Below are 26,773 nucleotides of genomic sequence, written 5' to 3'. Positions count from 1 at the left end.
TTAAGGCAATGAAAAGGAAAGCAATACAAAATAGGTACATGAGAGGGATTTCAAGGCTACTATGAAGAATATATAGGTGTTGGAAATGATGTGTGCAGGGATATGATATGAGAGATATGTTATTCTCAGCTGAGAAGATGGTGTGCCCAAGCACACAGCACAGCACAGTTTAGGTACACCATTATACACCAGACTTCATCCCCTTGATGAAAATCAAAGCAGAAAAGTACACAAGACAAAAAAGCTCATTATACAGTACTTACTAGTATGAGTAGTGAACATAGACTTCAAAGTAATCTCCAGAATTAATGACCTGCTCCATCTCAACTGGAAAATTCTCATATTTTTCTTTTTCTTACTATAGATCTGAAAGTTTAGGATCTTGGGAGACTTTTTGGGAATCTATTTAATTGCTGGGAAAAATATTTTTGCATTACATTAGACTAGGTGATCTACCTTTTAAGAACAACTCATAATAGATTGGAAAAAAAGTAATTAAGGAAACAATATTCAAAGTCTTGCTCCTCCTTCTTTACTGATGCTTCCACTTCCTCCTCCGCTTAGAGCACAGTCACACAAATTCTTTACTTGGCATCCAGCACAGCTGAGAGAGTGAAAAACTTTGGCAGGATTAGTAGGAATCAGTAGCTGAGACAGGAGAGGATGGACAAACTTGAAAATGGTAATAAAAAAAGTAAACCTTGCTCTAGATGTTATAGGAACACAGATATAAATCATCAGGAAATACTAAACAGTAAATTTGGTAGGGCAGTAAATAGCTCAATATTAGCAATATCTTCAAGCCACCTTTTCTCCTTTGGACAATTCTGACTTCCATGGAAGAGGTGTGAGGAGAGTCAAACTGCACACAAGTCAAGAATTTTAAAACAGAAGCATTGTGAGAAGAATGACTTGACAGGCAGAGGGTAAATACATATTATCTGTGATAGCCATGATGGGTGTTTAAAAATGAGACCACTTTTAAACCAACACTTAGGCATTCAAAACATCCCCTACACAATTATGAAAATCCTTTGCCAAGTACATTTATAAAAGTACTTTCTCACCTGAAGCTGCGTGTAAAGAAATGCATTAAAAAACATTTAATGTATTTCCTATCAACCAACATCTTGGATATAATCAGTGTAAATGCTACTCAACATTTATATAACTCTTTACATTTTCCAAGAGACACAATACTAACTGTACCTAATTAATATTACATGACTGCTGGAGTAAAGGAAATAATTTATCAGTCACTCTGGTTGCATATTTGAGAGTAATCCCACATAATTGTGCTATCTGAGTAGGACAATTTTGTGATAGGACTCTTGGCACCCAAGAGCTTTAAAAAAAGTTGCAGCATGGTGGTGTCTACTTCTTTCCACATGTATCATCTCGCAATGCTGAAAATTTGTCCCAGCTTTTTTATAGACTCACATGGTCCCAGTCTTTCCTGAAATCCCCAAAGACCTCAAGAGAGGATTTAAAGAAAGACAGGAAGGAAGATGAACAGTAAGAATAGACAGAGGTAGCAATTTTAAAGAACCATAAATTCCCTAGGCAATATTCTGTAGCTCCATTTCCTAAGGAAACAAGTATATGTGTGTGTGCTCTTTCTAATCATCTGTTCATCTGCCTTGTCCCTGCCACACACAGTAACTTCTGAATCTGTCAATCTTGACAAAAGTGTAGAAATCACAAGGTAAATAAAGTTCTTAACAGTGTTGTGAAAAATGGCAACTGCTAAAGGATAGGTGCCCAAATTACTTCCCTGATGACACTCAGAAAAAAACCCCAAATAATGCAATTGTTATATATTCTGTTTGGCTGCAAATGGCTTACCAGTAAGTACAGACACAGGTCTGTCAGATACATCTAGCACAAACTGTAGAAGGCTTAAAGGACGTGAGGATAGTTAAGGTCATAATAAGGATTATACATAGAGTTTATCAAGGATATAAGTTTGAAGGAAAATAATATTTAGTTCCAGAACTACTTTTAAGTGTCTTTTCTAGAGTACCATGGAAGGTGTGTTCTAGGGGTTTCTTATTGTTCTTGCAGGAAGGAGCTGAAAAACTATATGGCAAAGACAACTTGCTGGGAGAATCCCTGCAAAATTCTAAAAGGAAAATCCTACAGACACAAGACTAAACTACTGAGAATCCAAGCTAAAAACATAATTTGTCTCAAGTCATAACCTAATCAATACAAAACGCAATACGTAATCCCACCACAGGATGCTGGTTAACCACAGGTTGTGTACCTAATGCAGAAATTACAGAGTGAAGCTGAACTTGTACTACACAGGAGGTCAGATCATAATATGATCACAATAGTTATTTCTGAGCAAAAAACATTAATTTCTTAAATGCCCATAAGCAAAACTGTTTCCACACAACAGGGCTGGGGTTAAAATGGCCTATCTGAATTTCCTGTGATACTTAGAAGGTCAAACCACATATAGTTTCATGTTGCATCTTTACTGTAAGCCCAAAGCCCTTAACTACTGTGTCATATGGAGAGTAATTAGAGAGAAGTATGCTTACATGCATGGAACAAGAGAAAACAAAATGCCACCTGAAATGAGCCTCTTGTAAGGACAGAGCAGTGCCTAGTTGCAACACACGCGCATGATCTGGAAGGTGAATCATGCCCCCAGCTGAACAGGAAGGCAAACTGGAGGCTCTCCTACTGAGCCTGGTGAAAACTATTTCTGAGTCCCATGCCTTGTGGTTAGTGTGAGCCTGCATATTGGAATAAGACACGCCAGCCAACCCAGAAAGTGTTTGTATCTCCTCAGTGCACCAATTTGTCCTTTCCTGTGTCCTGTCCCCAGCTATAAGTTAGATTCTTTGGCCCTTCAGAGACCCAAAAAGTAATCCTCTTAGCCAGCTGTACATCATCAGAGTGGGAGCATATGAGCTATTCCTTGCCAATGAGCTTTTCTTTAGGCAACCAGCTAAAGCCCAGATACATGAAGCTGATAATTCAGGGATGCAAGACAATGCACACTGAAGGACATGCACAGCCTAATCCAAAGTCTGGGTATAATTTGTCTTGCTTACTCAAGGGGCACTTTTTCAGGATAGGAGGCTTTAAGCTTTCTCCAAACAACTGGTGAAAATAACTAAAAATTAAAAACATTTGGGCCTTCCATTAACACAAATTCAAAAGAATATTCAAAAAGCTCTCCTAAGAAACTTTTGAAAATGCATTTCTTTTTCCCAAATGCCCTGACAAGGTTCACAAGCCTGATATTCCAGCTCCTAGGGAACATTCTTCTGTGGTTTGTCCTTTAAGTATTTCTATAGATATTTCTGTACCCTTTTGTAAGCCGGGACATCAGAACACAGCACAGATTATTTTGCAGAAGATAAATAATGTTCTATGTCTCTTTTTTATGCCTCTAAAGAGCAGACCAGCTCTTTTCAGTATACCTTGTAATGGGAATTTATGTTAAAATTATTATTTTTGATGGCTCCCATCATGCTTTAAGTCTCTTTTCAAAACCAAAGGTGTTTGTTGCACAGTCCTATTCTGGCATTCCTGTCTGATAGTATTAGACTCCACTGTAACATCCCCTTTGACAGCAACGGTTGGCAGCCAAAATAGAAAGTGAACTGGATGGCAATTGGTTTGTGGCAGGAGCAGTCTACCAAATTGCTTTGCTTAAGTTCCCTAACCTCACCACAACCCACTTAGTACAGGTTACTTATTCATTTATATAGGATGATTAATGTCTTACAACATCCATCTTAGCCCATCAAGAGAAAGAAACTGAGAAATGAAAGCCTTCCTCAGTCCACCTGTAGCAGAACTGCTTCCAGTCACTTTTTAAGACTTTTTCATTGATTATTTTTTCCTCAACAATCATTTATTGAGGAAATGATTGTTCAAAGGCTTAACTCTCAGAAGGAGTATATTATTTTTAAAAGCAAAGATTAGACATTTAGTTAGATGTCAAATCACGTGTCTGTCATGTGCTGTATGGATATTGTCATGCTCCTTTATTCTATGCCTTCAGGTTGTTCCTCTGTGGCCACAATACACAGGAACATAAACCACCACATTTGGAAAATTCAACAGTCAGTTAATACTTTCTTCCCTGGTTAGTGATACAAAATAAATATCTTCAGAGTGAGCATTAAAACAATGGGAAAAGCCATCAGTTGCAGCACAGCCAAGGAAATTCTATTGGTTGAAATTCTTCAGCACAGATGAGAGCCAGGTAACTCTATGTTTGAACATCATGGAAATATTTGGAAATCAATTTTCAAGCAAGGCACCTATGATTAAGTAGGTATGAGCACTGTGCACAGCCTGATCATTCTTCCAAAAGCTCTCCCACTCCACCCTCCATTTACTTCAGCTGTCCCCTGTGTGGCAGAATGAGGCTAATTCTAGTGCATAGGGACTTTGCCTGGCAAAGGAAGACGGGAAGGGATTTGATACTTTGTTTTGGATTACTTGAAGAACTGCAAATTACATTTCTAGCTCTTTTTGGGTAAGGTGCCCAGACTTTTTAAGGCATAGGCTACTAAAAATGCTGGCTGAGTTTTGAAAAGCTCTGTGCAACCTGGGATGATTCTTTGGCTGTCATACTTGAGACATCTTTAAAGGGGCCCATTTTCCAGTAAAAGCTGAGGACATTTGAAAAACGTTCCCTTTCAGGATGCCTCAGTTTGACTGTGGAGAGACATCTGGTATTCAAAGTAGACGAGGAGAGAGAGTATCCTTTCTTGAGCAGAGGAAAGTAAAATTCTAGACATATAATTCTTTTCAGCCATTTTTTTTTTTTTCTGATTTCATATTTATAAGAAGTCATCAGGTTAATCTTAAGTTATTTAAAGGGAAGCAGTGTGCTTAAATTGGAGTCTGTAAATGGGGTTAGAGAGAGAGCACACTGCAGACTAGGCTGGGTTTTTCCATTGATTTGTAATTTGTAAGTGACAACTTGATCAATTCTGTCTCAACGTGGAGGGCTGGGAATAGTTTTTCTTGTTTTCCATTGTTTGCTGCCAATCCCTGACATGTTATATTCAACTCATCTTCTTGCAAATATCAAAGCAGTATGGGCAGGAGAAACAACCATGTCAAACCAAATGGCCTTCAGTATGGTTGCTGGCTCTGCAGGCGTGCCAGTGCAAGCTTGTGAATGTCACTTAAATATAGGCTGGTTCTCTATCAAAGTTCTTGTGGTTTCTAACATTTGCCAGCCTTTACTTCACCAGAAGGATTTCAGTTTTGTGTTCTACCCCAAAGTGGGCAAAAGAGTCAGAAATCATCTCTCCTCCCCCGCAAAGGCTAGAGTAGAATTAACAACCAGAAATTTAAGTCAGACGCACCCATGAAGAGGAATGAGGCACAAGGTTAGGAAACCATCCAAAGAATGGTTGCCTACCTCCTTACTAAACTAAATTGAGCTAAAGTCCCTTTTTTGCTCAAGAAGACAACTGAAAAGCTGGGGAATAAAAATTATAAGCAAATTGAAACCAGCCATGCCTAACCAATACCCTACCTTAAATGTGCACAGATCAGTTTCATAAAAAGTTTCCCCATTCTCTTTTTCCTTCTCTTAATACTTTGACTGTTTCCTCCAGTTGCCCTTTAAACTGCAAAACAAAATGTTTTTACTGACATGGTTTGTAATTTTGAAGCCCAAATCTTAAGCAGCAGGTGCTTAGTTTTAATGGAATTTTTCCATCCCCAAATGTCTGGGATGATCAGTTGCATGTCCCTCCTACACAGCCCCTCACCTTTTATCCTTTGCCATTTGTTTTTGTGGATTTTCATTTAATATATTTCTTCTGCTTTCAGCAATCTGCTTTTTCACTGCAAATCCTTCAACTACTCTTCTTATTTTACCTCATACAATTGGCAAGTGCTGTCTCCTAAAAAATCCATATAAAATATGAAAGGCCTTTCTGCCTCTGGTCTTGCTATCTCTGACTTCATTTTCAGCATTGCTCTGTCTCCTTCACACTGCACTGGCAATTTGAAAGGGCCCTAGACTGGTTGTAAATATTTGCACCACAGGAGCAATTACATTTTAATTGCCAGAGGTCCTACGGCTTCTCTGGGCACACACACACACACACACACAAGACCCAGAAACCAAAAAAAAAAACCCAAACCCAAAAAAACTCAGCAAATCAAGAAACAAAAAGAACAAAAAAAAAAAAAAATCAACCTGAACCAAAGTAACAGTTGGGTTTAGTTCATGCAATTATTTTGAGCAAGTCTGTGTGTGGGCACATTTGTTCCATACTAACAGGTTTTGTTTCCATTTAATTTTAGCTTCTTGGTTGATTTTCCTTGAGTTAATTTTTTCTTATAATTTCCTTTTTTTTTTTTTTTGAGGTAATGTTAATTATTTTTACAGGCCTAATCTTAAGGAAAATTCAAGGAAAAAGCATCCATACTCAGGTTGCAATAGCATATATAAAAGCATGGATTAAAAGTAGCCGTGTTGAAAAAAATGGGATTCACATACTAACATTGGAACTAAAGATGCTGAAGTAAGTGAATGCCTGCTCTGCCGTGTTGCTGGTAGATTGCTCCTGAACACAGTACAATTTAACAAAGTCTAATCATCAGTCTAATCATCAGATTAAAATTCCAGTAATAAGGAACTGTTTCCCTGTATCCAGAAAGACCTTTCCAAAGTTTATGTTTTAGTTAGTCCACCAACTGTATCTGTATTTGACTATTAAAGAACAGTTTCTTTTTTTCATTTGCCTTTCTATTGCTTATCAGATACACTTACGTATCAGTATATAGCTCTTGCCCAAAAAGAAATTACATCTTGCAGAAATGACCAGAACTTTATTTGGTAATAATTTTGACACGAATTTGACTGAAAACTCTGCCTTTTAAAATATGAATTTGCATTGCTCAGCAGTAAATCACAAGGGCTCACATAGGTTTCTCCTAATTAAATTTTAAGTGAGCTTTCAATTCTTAGCAAGGCAGTCCAATTTTAGAAAGCCATACCAGCCACTTCCTAATCCACAAAGCTCAGAGGCAATCTTCTGCACTGAGCATGCAAAAATGTTTAATACTAACACAAATATCTCTCACAGATTATTCTAATTCTCAGGCTGATTTCTAAGCCAGCTGTTCTCAGACTGATTCAATGTGCAGATTTCATTTTAAACCAGAGTAATTCCCTAGTTACCTGCCATATAACTAGATCTTACAGGTGTAGGGCATGTTTGTAATGCTTGTTAATCTACTTGCAGGGAAAAAAAACATAAAATCAAATAATTTGTGTTGCTTTCTTGGATTCGAATGTTTTCTTCCCAACTTTCAGATACTATATCAACAGAAGAATGCCAGGAATTACATCATGTTTTATATATGTACCTGTTACAGATTATAGTCATTAATTTCAAAGCCAGATGCTATTTTTGTTTAAAGTAATCCTTTAAACAAATATATTATATATGTATTGCATTTCAGTAAGAGCAACTGCTTGTTATGAAATACAAAGATTTAAATTTACCTTGATTACAGATCTGTTACATTATAACTTTGTTCTTTTCCACATAAGTAGTGCAACTAGTTTCCTGCTCCTCCCAGGGCTTATTCTCTGTAGAGCAGTTTTGATAAAGAAATAACACCAAATACAAATGAAAATTATGAAAATATATGAAACTCATCAGAAGAAACTAATCATCATCTAATAGTAAGGTCAACCATAGTACAGACTGTTGAATTGGGAATTCAAACAATTGGATTTTAACCAATCAACTCTGTGATCACAGGCAAATCATGTTCCATTGCCATATCTTTGTATTTCCTGTACAGTTGTGTTAGACTTGTCTATTTAGATTATGAAATGTTAGGAACTCCAGTCACTGCTTAGTGTTTGTTTATACAGTGACTGAGAGAATGAGCTCCACTTTGTATTGGAATGAAATACAAATAAAAATTGTCTGATATTCTGTCTCAAAGAGATGCTTCAGAGGAGTATGAACCACTGTCCCAAGTTATATCTGATAAATTGTGTATTACTCTGTGGTGGGAAAGATTTCTTTCTAATCTAAAATACATCTGTCTTGCTGTGCTGCAAGTGATAGTTTCTGGGCAGAGAGCATACTAATTGCAGGATTAAACTCTTAGCTAACTCTTGGGTGGAAACAGTTTCCCATAACGTGGTAGAAAACACATGTTGGCCTCTGTCTGCAAACTCTTGAACGTCACAGCCCTGATCTTGACTGGGATATTTAGGTACTCTATTGAACTATGTCTGCAATTAAAATTAAATAATAACAAGCTATCAAAAAGTATTATTGAGATTTTACTGGCTCCAGTACTGCTTAGCCAGGCTTAGTTGCTCTTTGAAGGCAGAGACACTTGTGCTGAATGCAATTAATTCTGCACCTCCTTCAAGTAAGTAGCACACAGACTTAGAGCTGAAAAATTAACTGTGATTTCTGCTAAGCATCTTAGGATCATTTTAACTTTACAAAGACTCAGGGATTTGAAGCTTTTTAAATCTAAGGTGTATCTTTGCTTATAATATTTTCCTATAATATTTCTCATTTCTGTGGATGTACACATTATATCCTATTCTCAAAGGTGAATGACTGACGCTGCTGATATGACACAGACCCCATTGGCAAGCTTCTAGAAACAGCTGGCCCCCAACATCTTTTCTTCCCATGGGTATGTTGAGCAGGCAGATACCAGACTGCCAAACACAAATGTGGAGGAAATATTTCAGAAATTATTCTGCGTACATCTCATCTTCTTAGGGCTCTCCAGTCAAAATACATCCTGCTAACAAAATACTAAAATTCCCATATTGTTAAAATGTACTGAAGATGCTGGAGGAAAATGCACTTTTCAAGAAAAACTAGATTGTTTGATGAAGCTACTTCTTGTTTCAATCTAATTTTTATGGTTGTGACTGCAGTGCCAACACAATCAAGAGTTCTCTATTTTGTAATACTGAAGCAAATCCCTATGCCAGAAAGCATTAGTAAACCTAAGAGCAAAGTTAGCTGGGTGAAGGGGGTGAATGCAGTAGGATGAGGTGTGCAGTGGGTTGTGGCAAGAAATGTTCTTTATGCTCAGATCACAAAAACAGATTTTTGTTTGGGAAAACCCAACTCTTCTAGAGAACCGGATTAAAGATTCTAGAGGAGAAGGTAATGACTCCCATTCTTAGCTTCTAATCCCAGCACACCTTCTAACTCCTCTCAGCCCTTAGCCCAACCAATCACTTGTTATCACAGAGAGGTCTGCCTTTCCAGCTAAGCCATTTCTGTATTTCTCTGCTTGGCACTACTCTTTGGCCTCATTTGCCAGCTCTAACCAAATGTGGACAAACCTTTTCCCTTTCACAGAGGCCATAAAAGCTAACATAAAAGCAGAAATACATTCATAGTGGCTCAGTACACAAGAACAGTCTCTGAAAATGGTTTAAAAGTAGATGCTCTTGAGGGCATGTGACAATACAGGAGGAACATCCAATATTTCCCCATGACAGTTTTACAGCCTCTAGCAATTCATCATCTAGCTCCAGTATCCCACCCTCTTCTTATGCATACTGCCCCATTCTTCCCAAATCCCTCTCCCTAGTCTCCTATTAACCAACACCTACTTAAACATCCTGAGGTTAATCAACACAAGGAACTTAATACACCATGAGATAATCTATCCCATATAGCTCAATTACTCATCAACTTTTAATGTTCTTTTTTGTTCCCAAAGCCCACAGCTCCCCACAGCATTTTCCATGGAAGCCTAAACCTAATTCTCACTTGCTCCTTTACCCACTCCTTCTCCAAAACCTTCTACTGACCTTAAATATAGAATACTCTAAATGTTTGATATTCCTTGTTACTTATATTTTTCCAATTTCTTCATTAATCAATGTACTCACTCACCTATTTCTTCCATAAAGCTGACCAGTTGCATATTGTGCAGTTAAAGCAATGCTTGAGATAGAAAGATTAGCAAGTGTTTCTTACTAAATTGACGATATTTGTTGAATTCTTCTTCTGGATTTCTTAGATCTCTGCAGCTGAGATTTATCCTTAATGATAAACCAAGTAACCCCACTTTGCAGCATGCACTGCACCAACATGTTTTAAGCAGGTGTGGGAAAATTCAGCGAAGAACTAATGACTTCAGTAGTGCTAATAGCACCTCAATTCATGATGAAAGATATAACACCAATTTAATACACAGAGAGAATTTTTTGTAATTTCTATCTAGGTCACCCAGTCTTCTTTAGAGGCAACCACAAACCAAACAAAACCAGAATCAGATCAAGAAATCAAATACAGTGGAATTGTTTAATTTTACATTATTTAGAACTTTCAGGGAAATTATATATTTTATGTACATGCAATAGCAATCTTAGGATACCACAGACCTCTACATCAGATATGAGAAACAGCCTTTCTTGTCAGGGAAATCCAAATGCTGTTTTCTTGAGTGACTCAAAGGAAGGACATGGCCAGTGCATCTTTATTCAGTCTCCTAGGTCAACCCACAGGAGTAGACTCTTCTGTGTAAAAAGTCTATATACTCAGTTTCATGAGCGTGGCACTGCAACAGGCTAATCCAGGAGAACAAATGCTTTCTCTCTATATTTATTCTCAACCAGCTTTGACTCATAACATGTCTAGAGAGAAAGAAGGCCACAGTTTTTACAAATGACTTCATAGGAGCCCAGGATGCTTTTACTATTAGATCTGAGATGGTTGTGGTAGCCCTAATGGAAAGAAAGTGTACTCACTGAATCTCAGTCCTTAATATAGCTTTTGCTGGGTAATGAAAACCAAGAAACCAAATCACTTATCAACTTCGAAAAGTTTGTCCTAATTAGTATTTTTGTGCTCTAGCTGCCCTCTTTTATAAATACTTATTAATAATTTTGAAAATATTATACAATATCAGTCCAAATTCTATTAAAATAACTGTGTTCTGCTTGGTTTAGAGACACAGATATGTGTGTTTTACACATGTGGAGAACACATCGGATTTGTATGGCATACTTCCCATGACATGTGGAAACTGCTGTTAAAATCTATGGCAAAAAACAGCATGCAAATAATACTTACATCTGTATACACAAGTAAACCCACAAGTTTCACAGAATTTGCTCACATTGGATGTTTTTAGATTGAGAAAGACATAAAGTCTTTTTTATTCATTATTTTTAATGAAAGCAGTGATGATTTCTTTAACCCCATTCATACTAACTTATATTTTAAAACAAGAACAGTTTTTGATGGGGTTCAGGTTGAAGTTTTTAAATTAAGCTTTGACTCTTACTATCCACCGCATTTAAAGACCATAAATAGTGATGTTTTGAAATAAGAGATTTAGAACCAGATTTGAGAAATATTTAGTCATTTAAGCATAGTGCAAAATTAATTTAAAGGATTGTAAAATAAATTAGGAACCAACATATTTTGGTAAATATGGGCTTTCAGGTTTTCTGAGCATAGAAATAAGGTCCCTTTCTGAGAGGCCACAAACTGACAATGTTGGGAAAGTAAATCACTGATGACTTAAAATCCTTTATTTGTATTCTGGATAAAAATGTTAATGAAGACATACAAATAATGTCCTATTTTCATTACAAACTAATACCAAGTTGAAAATAACCTTTTAGGGAGAAACTGCAGTTAAAGGAAAGTTCTTAAGAAAGGAAGAAAAAAGAAGGGGGAAAAGAGAAAACAACCATAAATGTGGGAAAATGCTATCATGATTTAGGAGAAGTGCTTATACTAATCCACATCTGAATCCTCATCCAGATATGTCAAAATCAATGGTAATAATAGCAACATGGAACCACGGACCATGTGGAAAAATTCCTTGACAGCACTACAGCACTGTAGTATAGGAACAGGAATACACTGAAATCACATCTTTCCAAGATTGGACAGTTTTAAATTAAGTGTTAGAAACAGTGAAGGTCTGAGGTTTATTAACAGACTGATCTACAAGGTGTAGCATTTCCCTGAAGTGCAAATCAAATATTGACAGTGATATAGGAGTTCTTCAGAACTGTTAAAAAAGAGGTGAAAAAGTTGAAAAACTCTATATAGTTGTAATACATTCTGCATAAGAATCAATACGTGTAAAAACCCCACTATTTATCATGCGATGAATTCAGTATAAGTCCTTGATCTTACACTACAGTATAACTATGCATAATTTACATTAATTAGTGGCATAAAGAGTTTGAAGAAGAAATAAATTCCTTAACAGAACATCTAGATTTCCGTTTCAGCTGGTTACATGCAGATAGGCATCCTACTTATATACAGATGTACTGGTATTATATAGATGCATGCACACTTGTACTTACAATGAGATTATTACAAGACAGATATTGATATATATACACACACACAGCAAACATACAGCCACTTCCATTTCTAAGACACTGAGATTCTTAGGTGCTTACTCTCCACATGGAGGATATTATTAACAACAGGACACGCATGGTTTCAGGTTGCTACCTTCTCAAAAAAGTAGTATCCTTATCAAATAACATCTTTGACATTCCCAGTACAAATCTGATGGGGAGTGATCATTGGATAGAGACATAAAATTTTAGCACTTGCAGTCACTTGCTGTACAGCTTTACATAAAGTAGTTACTCTGTGACGTTGTGATCCAGGAAACCATTTCAGCATGTGCTTAAATAACTCAGTCTCCTCAGCTGCAATGAGTGATGATGCTATTTGCTGACTTAAGGTTGTTGTGAAGATCTCAGTGACACTAGCATGGAGAGAGGAAGTTTTTAGAGCAGCTAGAGCATTACAACCAATATGACCAATAAACTTTCCTTAGAACAACAATAAACTTTTTATGTAATCCACACCAATCTGCCTGGCTGCAGCAGGGCTGACAACTTTACACTTATTGAACACCTTCCCTTTGTGGTGTGAGTCCTACTCAGCCCTAATCTCCATACTGTCCACAGTCTGGCTAGGCATACCACTGTCTCATTTGCACTGGTATATCCTCTTTTCTTTCCAAAACAAACTAGAACAGGTGAGAGCAAGGGGCAATAAGAGTGCAGACCACAGAGATTGGGGATGTTTAGCCAGTTGCAACTGTGAGCTGTGAATGTCCCTGCGTTGCAGACTCCTAGAGATCACACAAAAAGAGCAGGAGAAGAGGCAGTGATAGACCAGAGCCTAGAACATGTCATTCCTCCTCTGCAGGAAGGAAAGAATGGCTCAATGATGAGTAGGTAATGCAAGGATAAGAAATTCATTTATTGTGACCTTAGCGAAATTTATCTTTGTCCCTGTGAAATGGGGATAACAATTCTTAAGTGGTTCCCAATATGAGATTTATGATTTTATCCATTGCTTTGATGAAATTATAACAGAGCCATTAAAGTATATAAGGCAAAATAGAGCTTTATTTTCTAATTACGTTTATGCAAAAAAAAAAAAAAATACTAACATTGGTAAAAATGAAAAGCCAAAATTTTTTAAACTTTTGTATTAGTTAATTACTACTTGTGACAAAAATGAAATAGATTGCTATGATTACTAAGGGCATACTGCAATACTAGAATGGATACATCCTTGCTTATTTCAAAGACAAAAGCAAGGTCACTTTAAGCATTTATGCCCAGGAATTAGCCATCTCCCATGGAGAACTAATTCTAAGAAGAAAAAGAACTTTATTACCAATACCAACTGAAAGTGCCAAATTATTTAGAGACAAGTGAAACTGCTATCTTTTTGATGCAGGCACCTAGTCAGGAACATGCCTACTACCTGCCTACTAGATCAGAACAGAGTCCTTGAAGTGATTTTATGCAAGTAGTTTACGACTGCTTTCAGATAGATATGATTTAATAACTTTGAGAAAAGTCTTTTAGCAATTCAGATCTCAATGGCCGTATTTCTGTCATACATGAAAATGTTCTAATCATCATGTTTCAATTAACACCTCTTACAGCACAACTAACTGTCCTTGTCTCAGTTTCCTCTCAACATACAGATGACAGATTCTGAAAAGGATCAAATATTATGAAGTCTTCCAAAGGACTCCTCGTACAAAAGAGGAGACACTGAAAGCAAAGAAAATGAACCTTCATTTTAGCAGTGTGCCTTTAATACATTAATAACAAAGGCTAAAACAGCAACAGGAAACTTTTCCAAACTGGTTATGTTTAGCTGTTCTAATTCTGTGTACTGCTCCAAGGAATTTGAACACCCACTGAAACTAAGGATCTTCCTTTACACAAGGAGACATAAAACATAATCCTGTCGACTTTAAGGCAAGTAACTTCCAAGAGATTAGCTAGAGCAATTTATTTGCAACAGGTTTGCTGCAATGTTAACTTTTCACTACAAGTACACAATGCTTATCTTTTGCAAAACAGTTCCACTTTTTCTATCAGAGGGCCACCAATCCTTCGTGCCAGAATTTCATAAAATTAATAAATCTACTTCCATAATCCTTGGTGCTTTTACTGACAAATGTAATAAACTACAGGATGCAAAACTCTGCAAGCCTACTGGGATTCACTTTTTTTTTTCCTTGACAAGCTTTACAGAGTAGCACATGAGACATGCTCATGTGCTGTAAACCTAATCCTTAGCAATTTCCTCTTTTCCCAAATAACTCAAGTATTTTATGAATAATGAAGGATTTCCTTTATCAGACAACACTTGTTTGTTTCGGGTTTTTTCCCCTATGTGAGTCCTTCTCAAGGAAATACACTTTGAAACAATTATATGTAGACTTTCAAAAGATACACTTCTGAGGAAACAAGTAAAACTTGACTGAAAAGTAGGTGTCCTACACTTTATAGAGAACTGAGAAGAACTGAGAGAGAGAACTGAGCGAACTGAGGCCAAACCTGATGGACCTACAACCAAGGGAGTCTTTCTAGCCCTCTCACAGCAGGCATTTCAGTGCCGCTTTTTATGCTTTTATCTCTGTAAAATATTTGCCTTTCTTTGTTGTTGAAAATCACATATAGATTGATTTTTTCAGCATTGATGAGCCAGTGAGGTCACAGGCCCCTAATATTTTCTGTTCTTAGTCCTCCCCAAAATTTGGGTGCCCACCACTCCATCTGTAACAGAAGGTGTTGTCCTACTCATAGAACAGCCACACTTACCTGCCTGTCTTCTGCAGCTAGGCCTGCACCTCTGTCTCTGACCCCATCCTTTGCCTTCTAGAATTTTAGTTGGCAAGCGTGTTAGTGCACACACATGGGCCTACAGTGATGTGGTGTCAAGTAATCCTGTGGAAACAATGCCAACACAATGGAAATCAAACTATACTATAGTATTGATCCATCTGCTAAAAAACTCTGATTTTTTTGCTACAGAAAGAGCAGTCTGAAATACAGCTCTTCAGGAAAAAGCACACTGGTTCTACCCCACATAATGGCCCTAGTCACAACTTCACCTTATCCTTCTGCTGCTGAGAGACACCCTTGATTTGCCTGGGAAGTGGGGAATAGGGCATTGTAAGCTCAACTAGTCCATTATTTCTTGTTTATCCTGAAAGGACCGATAAAGGGATGAACACAAATCTTAGCTGGAATAACTGTAACAAAAAACAGTTGAGTAGGTTTTTTGATAGTTGGTTACCTTCAGGAAGTCTTAAGATAGTCTAAAACTCCCTCTTCATCAAGAAGACTGTTCAAAATTTCCTGAAACTGACAAGCAACACTTAAGAAATTAATCAAATTGAAACAATTTTCATTTTGCTACAAATCCAGCTCCAAATTAAATATTACAGGAGCACTGAAAATCTGAAGAAAATGCCCCATGAGGCATAGAAAACAATTAGTAGGAAAAAAGGAGACTTATTCAGTGCACCCCTCACCCTAGAAGTCCAAGCCAATTACAGTAGAAATAGTCAGTGATTCAGCACAAAGGTTCCTTGGCAGACTAGTGAGGAAAAGGCACAACTCCAGCTGGGTCACTCAGAGAAAAAAAAAATGCAATAGTGCATCATAAGGGCAGGATTTGAGTTTGCAGCCCTTAAAAGGGGGGCATTTAATTCAATTAATATAATTTCTAAGAAGACCTTCTTCATTTATATTTGCTCTCAAAACATAAACCTAAGTCATTTGTAGTTGCAAGGGTCAAAAAATCCTGCAACTATCAAGAGTCTCTCTCATAGCTTAACTCAAGGAACGATGCATTTCTGGAGGAGCAGACTCTGATACTTCTGGGAAGAACAGAGTGAAATCCAAAATAACAATCAGGGATTCTGTCATCCTTTTCCCTGAAAAAAAGGGGAGGGCCAAAATGAGGAGCTTCATGTAGTTGCTCTGAAGACATGTTGAAGGAGTCTTGACTTTAACTGATGACAGAAATAATCAAAAAAGGAAGCTTGAAGGTTGTTTGGAGTTGTTTGTTTGTTTGTTTGTTTCTGACAAGGGAGCAAAAATTTTGGTCATTGCCAGAGACAAGACGAGATGCAGACCTTCTATCTGCCATAGACTGAGAACTCCAGTTCTTGAGTATGCATGAAATATTTGTAAAAGTAATCTTGGAAGAGCTATAGATTAGAAAAATTATAAGGGAGAAGATAAAATAGAGTAAGGAATCACAAAATGTGGAGAGAGTGCACAGCTATGGAGGCAAACAACAAAAAAGCTAGTTAACTGTTTAGGACCCAAAATACTAGAGATAGCAGGAGGAGGAGAGGAGAGTTTGATGTTAAAAGTGATGAAAAGGTAACTGAGATGCTTACCATTGAGATTCATAAAAAATGCTGGAGCAAGAAGATGGGAGATATGAAGAAGAGTCATCAGCTGTAGCTGAGGAAGTTCTTATGATCACAAGAATTTTTCAAAATGTTCTCAGCCAACTGTGGTTGACTCAGTGAATAATGCAGTTAGGAACAGGAATGAAATATCTGAGCTAAGGGACAGTATGGTAGAGGACAACAGCTGATTTGACAAAAGATAGCAAAAAGAAAAAAACTAATTTGAATGGATTGTGTCTGAAAAAAGTCAACTGCATGGGCTTAAGCTTCACAGAGAAAGAAAAGGAAAGTAACTTCAAGACACATTCTCAGCTTCTGCAGTTGTCCAAGAAGTGCTTTTAGCAATGAATTTATCTTGAAAATAAAGATGTAGACAAAAAAAATATTTGTCTTTTAGGAATATTTTAAAAGCATATGTATGTATGACCTTATTTGCCTTAAAATAAAAAGATAACATTAAAATAAAAGCTTTTACTATTTAAAAAAATACCCTAAACAAACTCCATGTCTTCTTACCCTTCTAATAACAGAACCACAAAATACCATAATACAAATACTGTTCTTGTAAAACTATTGTCTGAAAAATTATACCAGTGGTTCCAGAAGTGTGAGGTTCATTAATTTTACAGTCCAGCTGGAAAAGTATGTGCATGTGTTACTGTTCCACAGCACTCATATAAAACATTTAGAACATAACCATTTTAAGGTGATACTGTCAATATTTAAATAATGCTAGATCTCTTTTTTTTTCCAATACTATTGTGTCAGATAACACTTGGCAATTTTGTAACTAAAGGAGAACAAGGGTTTTATTTCCTACTGCTCTAACATGGACTGTATGCAGGTTTCACAAAAGCTTTCAGATGAGGCTGTGGAATCTCCATCCTCAAGGTTTTCAAAGCTTGACAGAAAAAGCCCCAAGCAACCTGGTCTGTATTCAGCACTGAATTCAGCCTGCTCTGTCCAGCAGGATTCCAGAATGCACAACATCCATTATGAACAATTTCAGTATTTATCTCCTGGCAGATCATCTTGGTAATAGACCCTTAGTCAAACATGGTGTTCATGACTCACTTGAGGAAGTAAGATTGAAAAACATGCAGAGGTAAACCTGGTACTTGAACAACTTCATTTGATGAGGGAGTGAGAGTGATAAATTCAGTATCTGACACAGGGAAATGGGATAAAATCTGACAAAGAAATAGCAGAAGGATCACAAGTAGTCTCCATCAATGTTGTTTTCTATATTGCTCTGTACTGAACTTGTGACTCACATAAAAGATTTAAAATATGGTGTTATATCACTTTTAATAAGATTCAGTTCTACCTATGTCCTGGTTTTGACAAGGACAGGGTTAATTTTTGCAGTAGCCTGGAGAAAGAAGGGCTAGGACCTGGAGGTTATTCTGTACCACCTCAGGCCATTTCCGGGGCAGGGGAAAGGGACTCTGTTCCAGGGAGAAGGGGTTCCTTCCAGTTGAGAGAATGTGGCAGAGGGAGTGGTCTGGTATTGTCTATTATTGAGGGTATTTTTCATGTGAATATTTTCTTTTCTTATACCTTCTGTCACTAGCATTGTTGCTGTTAACGTTTGTTTTCTTACCTCAGTGCTGTTTCCAGTAAATTGTACTAAATTTCAACCTGTGATCTTTACCTTTTGTGCCTCAGGTTGGAGGGACAGACCATGGTTTTAGTGGGAGTACTAAACTGGAGATTACCATTCCTCAACCACAACAACCTGCAATGTATGAGATTAACTGACTACATTTCAAATTGATTTTTTTCAACCAAATAAGGCTCATCTTGTTTTCACTGCAGGAAAATGTGAAATATGGCTTAAGGTTTTCCAAGGTGTCATGCAAAGCTGTTCTCTTGAATCTCAAAAGGCTTATGAGGCCTGCAGTCTTTTCCCTTTTGCATGGGGGAAATCAGAGTGGGTGAAGCATCTTGTTAGCAGTAAACTGTGATTCTGAAGACCTCCAGGATGTCCCTGTATCATCCTTCATTGTACTGCTGAGTCCTGTTCCAACAGACTTGGTTTCAATCAGGCCAGTATGCAGTGCCTAAAAATCAATACACTTTTTAGAAGCACCTCAAGCATGGCATGAAAAAATCACTTCTTAAAAACTCAGCTTTAAATATACTAAATACTTACAAACCTGAGGAAGCAGAAACACATAAGCCTTTAAAAAGGATAATTTTTCAGATTTTCTCTCTGCCTATGGATATACATTGGCCCTGCAATATGCCACAAACATTAAACTTTCAATTGGAAGAACAATTCTCAGCCACCTCTTTCATAAAAACCTGTCATTCATTTGTAATATTTTTGACTGATAAATAATAAAGCTGCTTCACTGAGCAATTTAAGTCATATTATTTACAGCTGGTGAAAAATGAGAACAGCCTAGCAAGGCCAAAAAATATGATACATTAATGCAAACTAAATTATATTTATAATTTTTTTTGCCATTAGTTTGAGAAGATAAAGGATAACCTTGTCAAGTTTTACTTTGCTTGGCATTGCATTTATATTTTCTAATGAAAGATCTTGAACACGGAACTTCATGAGTATTAATAAGTTTCAGTGCTGTTGCTGATGTGCTGAGACTAAATCCAGATGGAACTACTGAAGTATTGCTGAATTTGGGATGTCTATGCAGAGTCTTAGAAAACAGCATTCAGTGGCACTTAATTTTTTTTAATCATGTGGTGTCAAATTATACACCACTGTGCAAAAACTTCTTAAGCAGACCCTTGAGAAAGCATTTATGCAGTTTTTGGATTGATTTTGTTTTGTTCTGTTTTGGTTTGGTTTGATTTGTTTGTTGGGGTTTTTTGGGAAGGGTTTGGTGGTAAGAAGGGAAGAAGGTAAATCTGCAACTCTGACATTTTCCTCTACAGTCCCACTGCTGTCCTCCTGTGCGCACCAGATACCTTTGCAGTCTCGGTGGCTGCTGTAATGAGAGTACCCAGACATGGAGAAGAGCTGGCATCTAGGACTAGGCAAAAGACCATTCCTCATGTTGGCCTTGCTCTTCTCAGCTCTTCTCAGAGAGCACGAGGCAGAGAGACATTTCACCTACCTGTTTGTACAATTATAATTGGATTTCAAATCCTGTGTTTTGACCTGAGGCTTCCATTGGACTAAATCTGGCCACTGCATAGCATGTCTCAGCAAAGCTTCCCCACAGGCAGTGGAGCCCTTCTAATGAACAAACAGGGCTACTCTCCAGTAGTGGTCAATTCCTATGCTACAATGCTTCCAGAATCACAACCAAGGGGATCAGGAAGAAGAAAAGTTAAATAAGGGAAGCATAGTAGATCCATTGTGTTCTGAACCTCCTGCCATTTTCCATCACTTTTGCATTAAAAAATGGAACATTTGAAGGCATTTTCAGGGTACACACTAATTTTGAGTTATTGCTATTGTTTTTTAAACTAGACAGAGGCTCAGCTGGACCAAGAAGTGCACAGACAACTGGAAGAAAACTACCCTTAATCCAGAGTTTACAGACTGAGTTTACACTACTGAATTGGGCAGCAGTAGAGTCTCAAAAATATGGCAAGAGATATCAAAACACCTGTATTAAAATGAAAGGTGAAATAAATAGATAGAAAATGATCAGCTTTTCCGCATAATCCAAGGTCTATGTTTAACTCCTAGCAGACAGAACCTGCTCTTTTGTATCTCACACTGATCCTTAAGAGATAGTTTAATGGGAGAAGAATATATTGTCAAATCACCCATGGTAATCTCTTCTGTACCTTTTACCTTCACTACCAGAAGCAATTCAGGAGTTTCTCAGAAAACTAATCTTAGGTGAATAAGTAAAATATTCATAAGACCTGCAAGCATTTGCTCAATGCTGACTTGTACTATTTCAATGCTTTTTCATGATCTTTATAAATTTTTGTTCCTGTATTACACTTAAGATAACTTCATAGGGAAAAGGCCACTTTTTTATTTTATTTTATGTCTGCTGGGAGAACAGCACATATGGGAATCTGTTCTTCAAACATATATATTATAATAAATAGATTAGGAACTTCACTACCACTGCTAATTTGTCCTATACAAATTTCAGATTTCTAAGTTAACTTCCTCACCAATTTCATGTCAATAAACTAAACAGAAATGTTTAATCTAATTGTATTTAAGAACAGCCAGAAACTTTGAAGGGTTTAAGTAATGAGAAAAAAAAATTCAGAGGGGCTACTTATTGCATTTTGCAAATAAGCTGCCACATTACAAGAACCATCCATCTTGCATTAACAATAGATACTTGGATCCTCTCTTCTGAGCCTTCTACCTTTTAGGAACTCATAGCAAAATAAAAGTATAAATTCATTAATAATCTGTGTGCTGGAGGTCATTAGAGAAGTAATGTTTGTCCCATTATATCTTGAACTAAAAATTATGGTGTGTTTCCAAGTGCAATACCAATTATGGTGCTCTCATTTAAACAAGATAGCATCGTTCTCTGGGATGTCTGGGATCAGACAACCCAAATATATGCATGAAACCACTCTGTAACAGTTACAGTTAGTGTCAGTAATTCTGATTTCCAAGTATGAAAAATGTATGTAACTTAGTTAACAATGCATATAGTAGATGTAACCTCAAATAATTGTTTGCCTCGTAAAAATTTGGAGTATGAGGAAAAATAATATTTCTCAGCTGTGGGGCTGGCTGTGGTTTTAGTTTGTTTTGCTTTTCCATTAGGAATCTGGTATTTGTGGCTGACATTTTTATTGCATTAATGGCAGGAAACAATATGAAAAGAATGCAGACAGAAGTGGAAAACATTAGCAGAAACATTTAGATCCATTGCAGGGACATTCTAATTATGATGGTGAGTAATAGACATGTAGCAGAAAAGGCCAGGTTTAGTAAGTGTACATGGAATGCACTTCACATTTTAAATTTGAGTTTCAAGTCTAAAAAGCTGAAGACTTGCAAAATGTTAGGGAACCTTTGTTCTCCATTTTACTAGATATGAGTCCCTTCAGTTCTGCAAACTACAAAGTACAATAGCACAAGACAGCAAAAATTTAAAGCCATAATCTAAGTGGTATCATCACACAGCTTCCCAGAAAGTCTGATTATTAAAAACGTCTGGGGTTTAGCCTTCGATTTAAGGTGCTTTTGGCTGTTTTAACTTGTTTGTCTTTGAAAAAACTGTTTCTGGCATTTGCAGCTAAAGACTGAGGCATGATGAAAATTTGGGGTCAATGTGTCATGCTTAATTTGTCATTATAAGAAACACAGTATATTCTGTACTAATTGCACTTACTGACATATTTGTTTTCATTAAAAAGCAACAACAAAAACTACATCACTGTTTAGTTTTACTTGACAATGCAACGGATCTTGCCATTTGCTGAGAAACTGAACACACAAAAAAAACCCTTATCACATAATTTATGTGCAATTGGAGATGCATCTACTTTTGTCTTGTTAAATGAAGACCAGATCTAACTACCAGTGAAGTTAACAGAAGACTTCCCCTTACACTTCAGCAGGCATTGGATTAAAGCATTGTTTTTTGGTGAGTCACAAGTTTCTACAGCTGTCATTTTATCAGTGTTGCAGACCTTATTTGTATGTTTCAATGCACACTTTCTTCTTATTTTGAGCTTTGGATGTTCTCTTGTGGGCTAGGAAGGATGGCTTTTTCAGGAACTGATAAATTTATTTTTTGAAGACAACTGAATGTGAAATGTATTGAACTAAATATAAGTTAGTTCAGCTGCAAAGGTTAGCAGCTAAACCTTGTATGGTGGCTGCAGTTGAGTCCTACAAACATATAGAAGTTATTAACTGTACCTCTTGACCAGTCCCGTAGGTTCAAATGGGACCTACTCACTTCAAGAGTTTCTGATGTGCATGGCTGTTTGCAGGATCAAAGCTCCACTATGAAACAGAAAGAAAACATCCCCTTGGAGGGAGCTACCAAACAGAAAATACATGAGGAGTAAGAAACAAAGAGATATTTCAAGATGAGGTACTACACTGAGAATAGATGAGTCATGGAAAAGATGCTAAGTGATTCATTAATAACAGAAGCTTAGCCAATAAGGAATGTACAAGTATGAAACTAATGACTGTGCTTTTACAATACTACAAAACTATTTGCTTTTGTAAACTTAACATAGGAATAATTTTCTCCCATTCTAAAAATTTATTATGCAATTAGTTGTCACTTTAATAAATTATATACACGGCTGTGATAACGGTGGCTCAAAATACTAAGGACTTTACAGTTTTTGTTTTAAAAAAGAAAAACACTAGGAACTTCAAGTCCTGCCAATTTTTCCTCCCTGCCAAGTCCTATTAGCATAAATGAACAGTTTATTTTAAGAAATGCCTGATAAATTACTCTACACAATCGGTAATGAGGGTACTGTCAGCAAAGGAGAATCATTTCCAAAATTTACTTGGCACAAATGAGTGGTTGACTAGCTCACAACCATGTTACATGGCCTGAGGCCCTGTTTTATTCCATAAATCTGCCTGACCTCTTCAGGGTGAAAATTAATGATTCCATAGAAAAGGTAGCTGGGCAAACCTGGTCTGTTGGTGCATTTTCTCCTTTTTAAGAAAAATTAACACGTTGAAATCATCTATAGGACTATTTTGATAGCTTCCTCTTTTTTGGCATACTGAAGCTCCAACCTAAAGTTACTGCCATAGGTTGTATGTTAAAATTGCACATCTTTTTAATCACAAATTACAAGAAACAAAAACATGAAGACAAGAATTATACCATTTCTTAAGAAAAAAATGAGAGGCATGAATCTCCATCATGCTTCAATTAATCTCAACATCAGTGTGTTACCTAACAAATCAATTCTCTTTTCTTTTTAGAATATAGTTTCAAAACTAGAGAGGAATCCCTTGGCATGGATTATTGTGTCAATTAGCAACTGAAGCCAATAATCATTCATCATCTCTTCTAAAGAATGCCTGGAAAAAGTCCCTAAATACTTAATCATCATTGCTATGGAATTCAGTACATTAAAGCAGGGAGAAAACCTTTCAAAGAAATAATTTAAGATAATAAGGTTTTTTTAAAAAGCTCTAAGAATTCACTTATGCTCTTGTCTCCCACCACTGCAAATGACTTCCAATTGTTATTCCTCTTTTAAAAAAGTTTGATTGTTCCTGATTTGTCCAGTCTACTCTTCCAAGTCCCAAATGATAGTTTTCCCATACTCCCTTGCAGACTGCTTGACTAGTTCAAATATTTTTTATTCCAGTTTTCAGAATATTTTTAATATAAATTAATCTGCACATACTTTATCATCTGCCAAATTCTTCACATCTAACAATATGCTATATATGTAGCTAAACATTTATGTCTAAATACAATGTCTAACACAATATGAACACGCAGGCAGTCTACATAAAATACAAATGAAGATAAAAGGCCCCACAAGTTTTGTGAAGTTTCATAGGAAAAGAATACACACCAACAGCCTCCCAAGAGGTCTAATGTGAACCCAAATCTGCTTGTCAGTGCACAGCTGTGGTGTTAGTGAGATGTTGCACTATCTGCCATTTGACAAGGAAGCAAAGGGTCTGGAGAGCTGAAGAAAACACCCTGAGTGCAGGAGAGTGCTGTACAGACTCACTTCAGGGGCTGAACCCCCACACAGTGGCAGACAAATCTAGAGGAAAAGTTGTCCATGACACATCTAAAGGTATCCATAGCTACTATTAAATCCAGAGTTGGCTAACAGACATGACACCTCAAGGCTTTTGTTCAACAAGGAGTTTCAGTCCTGAGATAACTGTGACAAAACCAGTCTCTAGCAAGATTTGCAAGGATAGTTTGTCTTCTCTGGGAGAAGGATTTTAGCCATAGTAAAGTTTTCAATCTAAGAAACATATACATGTTAAAATGTAGCCTGAAATTTCAGAAATGTTTCTCTCTGCATTAGTGTAACTGTGTGAAACAGCAAGAAATTATGTACTCAGAGACTCTAAAATCTCTCAAGCTTTCTCACTTTTCCATATTAAGTTGATTCCAGGCAGCTGCCTAATGAAATTCTTCTTTTCCAGAGTGAGATTCAGAACACAAAACTTTACTTAACCTGTGTAAAGCACATACCACACACTTTCTCAGAGCACTGAGGAACAGAGCAAATCTGCCAGGTCAGACACCTTCCTGGAAGGCTGCATTTCCTCTCTCAAGTGCAGGATTTGACATCAAAAGGGAGGAATGTTTTTCACTTTTTGTGTTTTATCCTGATGTTGCAAAGGGTACCAGGGATAAGCAGAAACAAATCTGAAGTGCTTTCAAAGACTTTTTTTTTCTAGTCCTATGTAAGACCCTTTAGACTGCTTACAGGTACACTGTAATGGAATGGTGGGAACATTTGCACCACACCGGGCTGCGTTCTTCTGCAGCTACAGCTGTACAGTCACCAGTTCTGACCACAGAACACCGTCAAAATGGCCTGCAGAATAGTTCTGCTGAAACTCAAGAGTATAACTTAAAATCAAGAGTATAACTTAATACTGCCATTGCCATGGCCATATGTAATTTTATTTTACTTTTCCTTCAAGCAAACTATAACACTTTTTGAAAGAAATGAGATTTTGAGCTTCTGCTGGCATCAAGATTATAGTAATTTCTTTTTTTATACTTCCCTTTTTAACATTTATTTACTTTGATTTGGATTTTGATTTTGTATGGGTACTATCTTCAGATTTCCCTCAGCTATCAGTAGCCTTTAATTTCTATTACTGAGTATCATCAGCCTTTAGTTTCCATTATTGCTACAAGTGGATTTTTGATAGCTGAACCAGACCTATTCATCTACACAATGGTATCAAATCATCAACTTTTTTACTGATTTTTTTACTAGTTCATTGAACTCTTTATTGTTTCCTTTTTGCACAGTAGACATGATTTATCTGTGCCAAGGTAAAAATTAGGAAGGGAGATGGTAGAGTGAAGGGAAAGAGATGCAAGAATGTGAAAGTTGAACAATGCCTAGTGAGAACTATTCACCAGTACTGTTCTTGCTTACAAGCTCTTTATTGCCAGATTGTCTCTCCTGTTGCCCTTTGAGCATCCAGGCTAATGTGACCCATTTTGAGTTAATTTTGAAGTCTATTGCCAGGCATCCTAAGTTTCAGACAGTCTGGTACTGTCTTTGCTTATATATCCTCCAACAAGTCGTACAGCAGCTGCAGCAGAAAGCTTGTCTGTTGGTTTAATTCTTTTATTTTTCTTTGTTTTCTTCTTTGTATTTTTACCCGGGCTGATATTTCATGAAGCTGTGCAATGTCCTGTGGTCAGTCAGAAGTCTGAGCACCTCAGATTGCTATTTCTTTGCTCCTATCTGGGCATACTGTCTTGGTTGACATTTAATTCAGATCTATATTAGTAGGTCTGAAGTGTATTTCAAGCACATTGTAGCACCCTCTAAGTCTTCTAGGATTGCTGTTAGGTCTCCTTCCAAAAAAAAAAAATTTTTTTTTTACATGCCAGCGTAACTTCCTGTCATAAGTGCCCCTTCAGACTGCCATGGTTGGTATACAAGCCGATTTACTACTGCCTGGTCTTCAGGGGTCTGTGTGAAGCCCATCACTGGAGATGCAGATTTTGTCTTGTAAAATCATGTCTAGTATTCTGGAAGGCATGTCTTCTTGAGTGCATCTATCATATGCAGGGATTTTCTTGGGAAGTGCCTTATTTTCATATTGTACTGCTAAAGTTTTGCGAAGAAACAAACCCAAGTACAAACTCACAGTTCTATCCATGTTCCTTCAAGCGGATTTTGGGCTAGTGCTGAAAGGTGAAGTGAGGGAACTGCATTTCAGAAAGCATGGCTCTGTGTTTCCTTTTTGCTTCCTGTGTTTAGTAAATGTTCTGGGCTGCTTGGTGTGCATTAGCACTTTGCCTAAGCTCCTTCAGAACAAAATAATTTTGCTTTAGCTACCCTATAGAGTCTTAGGAGGAGTACCTCCTAATTGTTTTAAACACCTTGGGTAATTCCAGAAAAAAAATCACTAAAAATCACTATG

At 37.0% G+C, this 26,773-nt stretch overlaps 1 protein-coding gene across 6 annotated transcripts in view; it reads right to left on the bottom strand.

Annotated features, from left to right (window-relative positions):
* Window positions 1-26,773, bottom strand: part of SUGCT (succinyl-CoA:glutarate-CoA transferase) — a 322,387-nt gene that overhangs the window by 7,450 nt on the left and 288,164 nt on the right. The window contains exon 14 of one of the 6 annotated variants that reach the window (XM_068201802.1): window positions 18,583-18,794. The exons of the other annotated variants lie outside the window; for them this stretch is intronic. Within the exon in view, the coding sequence (XP_068057903.1) occupies window positions 18,772-18,794 (23 nt within the window). The 3' untranslated portion in view covers window positions 18,583-18,771. Of the gene's footprint in view, window positions 1-18,582; window positions 18,795-26,773 lie in introns of those variants that run through there. 6 annotated transcript variants of the gene reach the window in all.

The sequence above is a fragment of the Anomalospiza imberbis genome, chromosome 1, assembly GCF_031753505.1.
Source record: "Anomalospiza imberbis isolate Cuckoo-Finch-1a 21T00152 chromosome 1, ASM3175350v1, whole genome shotgun sequence".
NCBI lineage: Eukaryota > Metazoa > Chordata > Aves > Passeriformes > Viduidae > Anomalospiza > Anomalospiza imberbis.
Note: the sequence above shows the minus strand (reverse complement) of the source record. Positions and strands in the feature narration are given on the sequence as shown.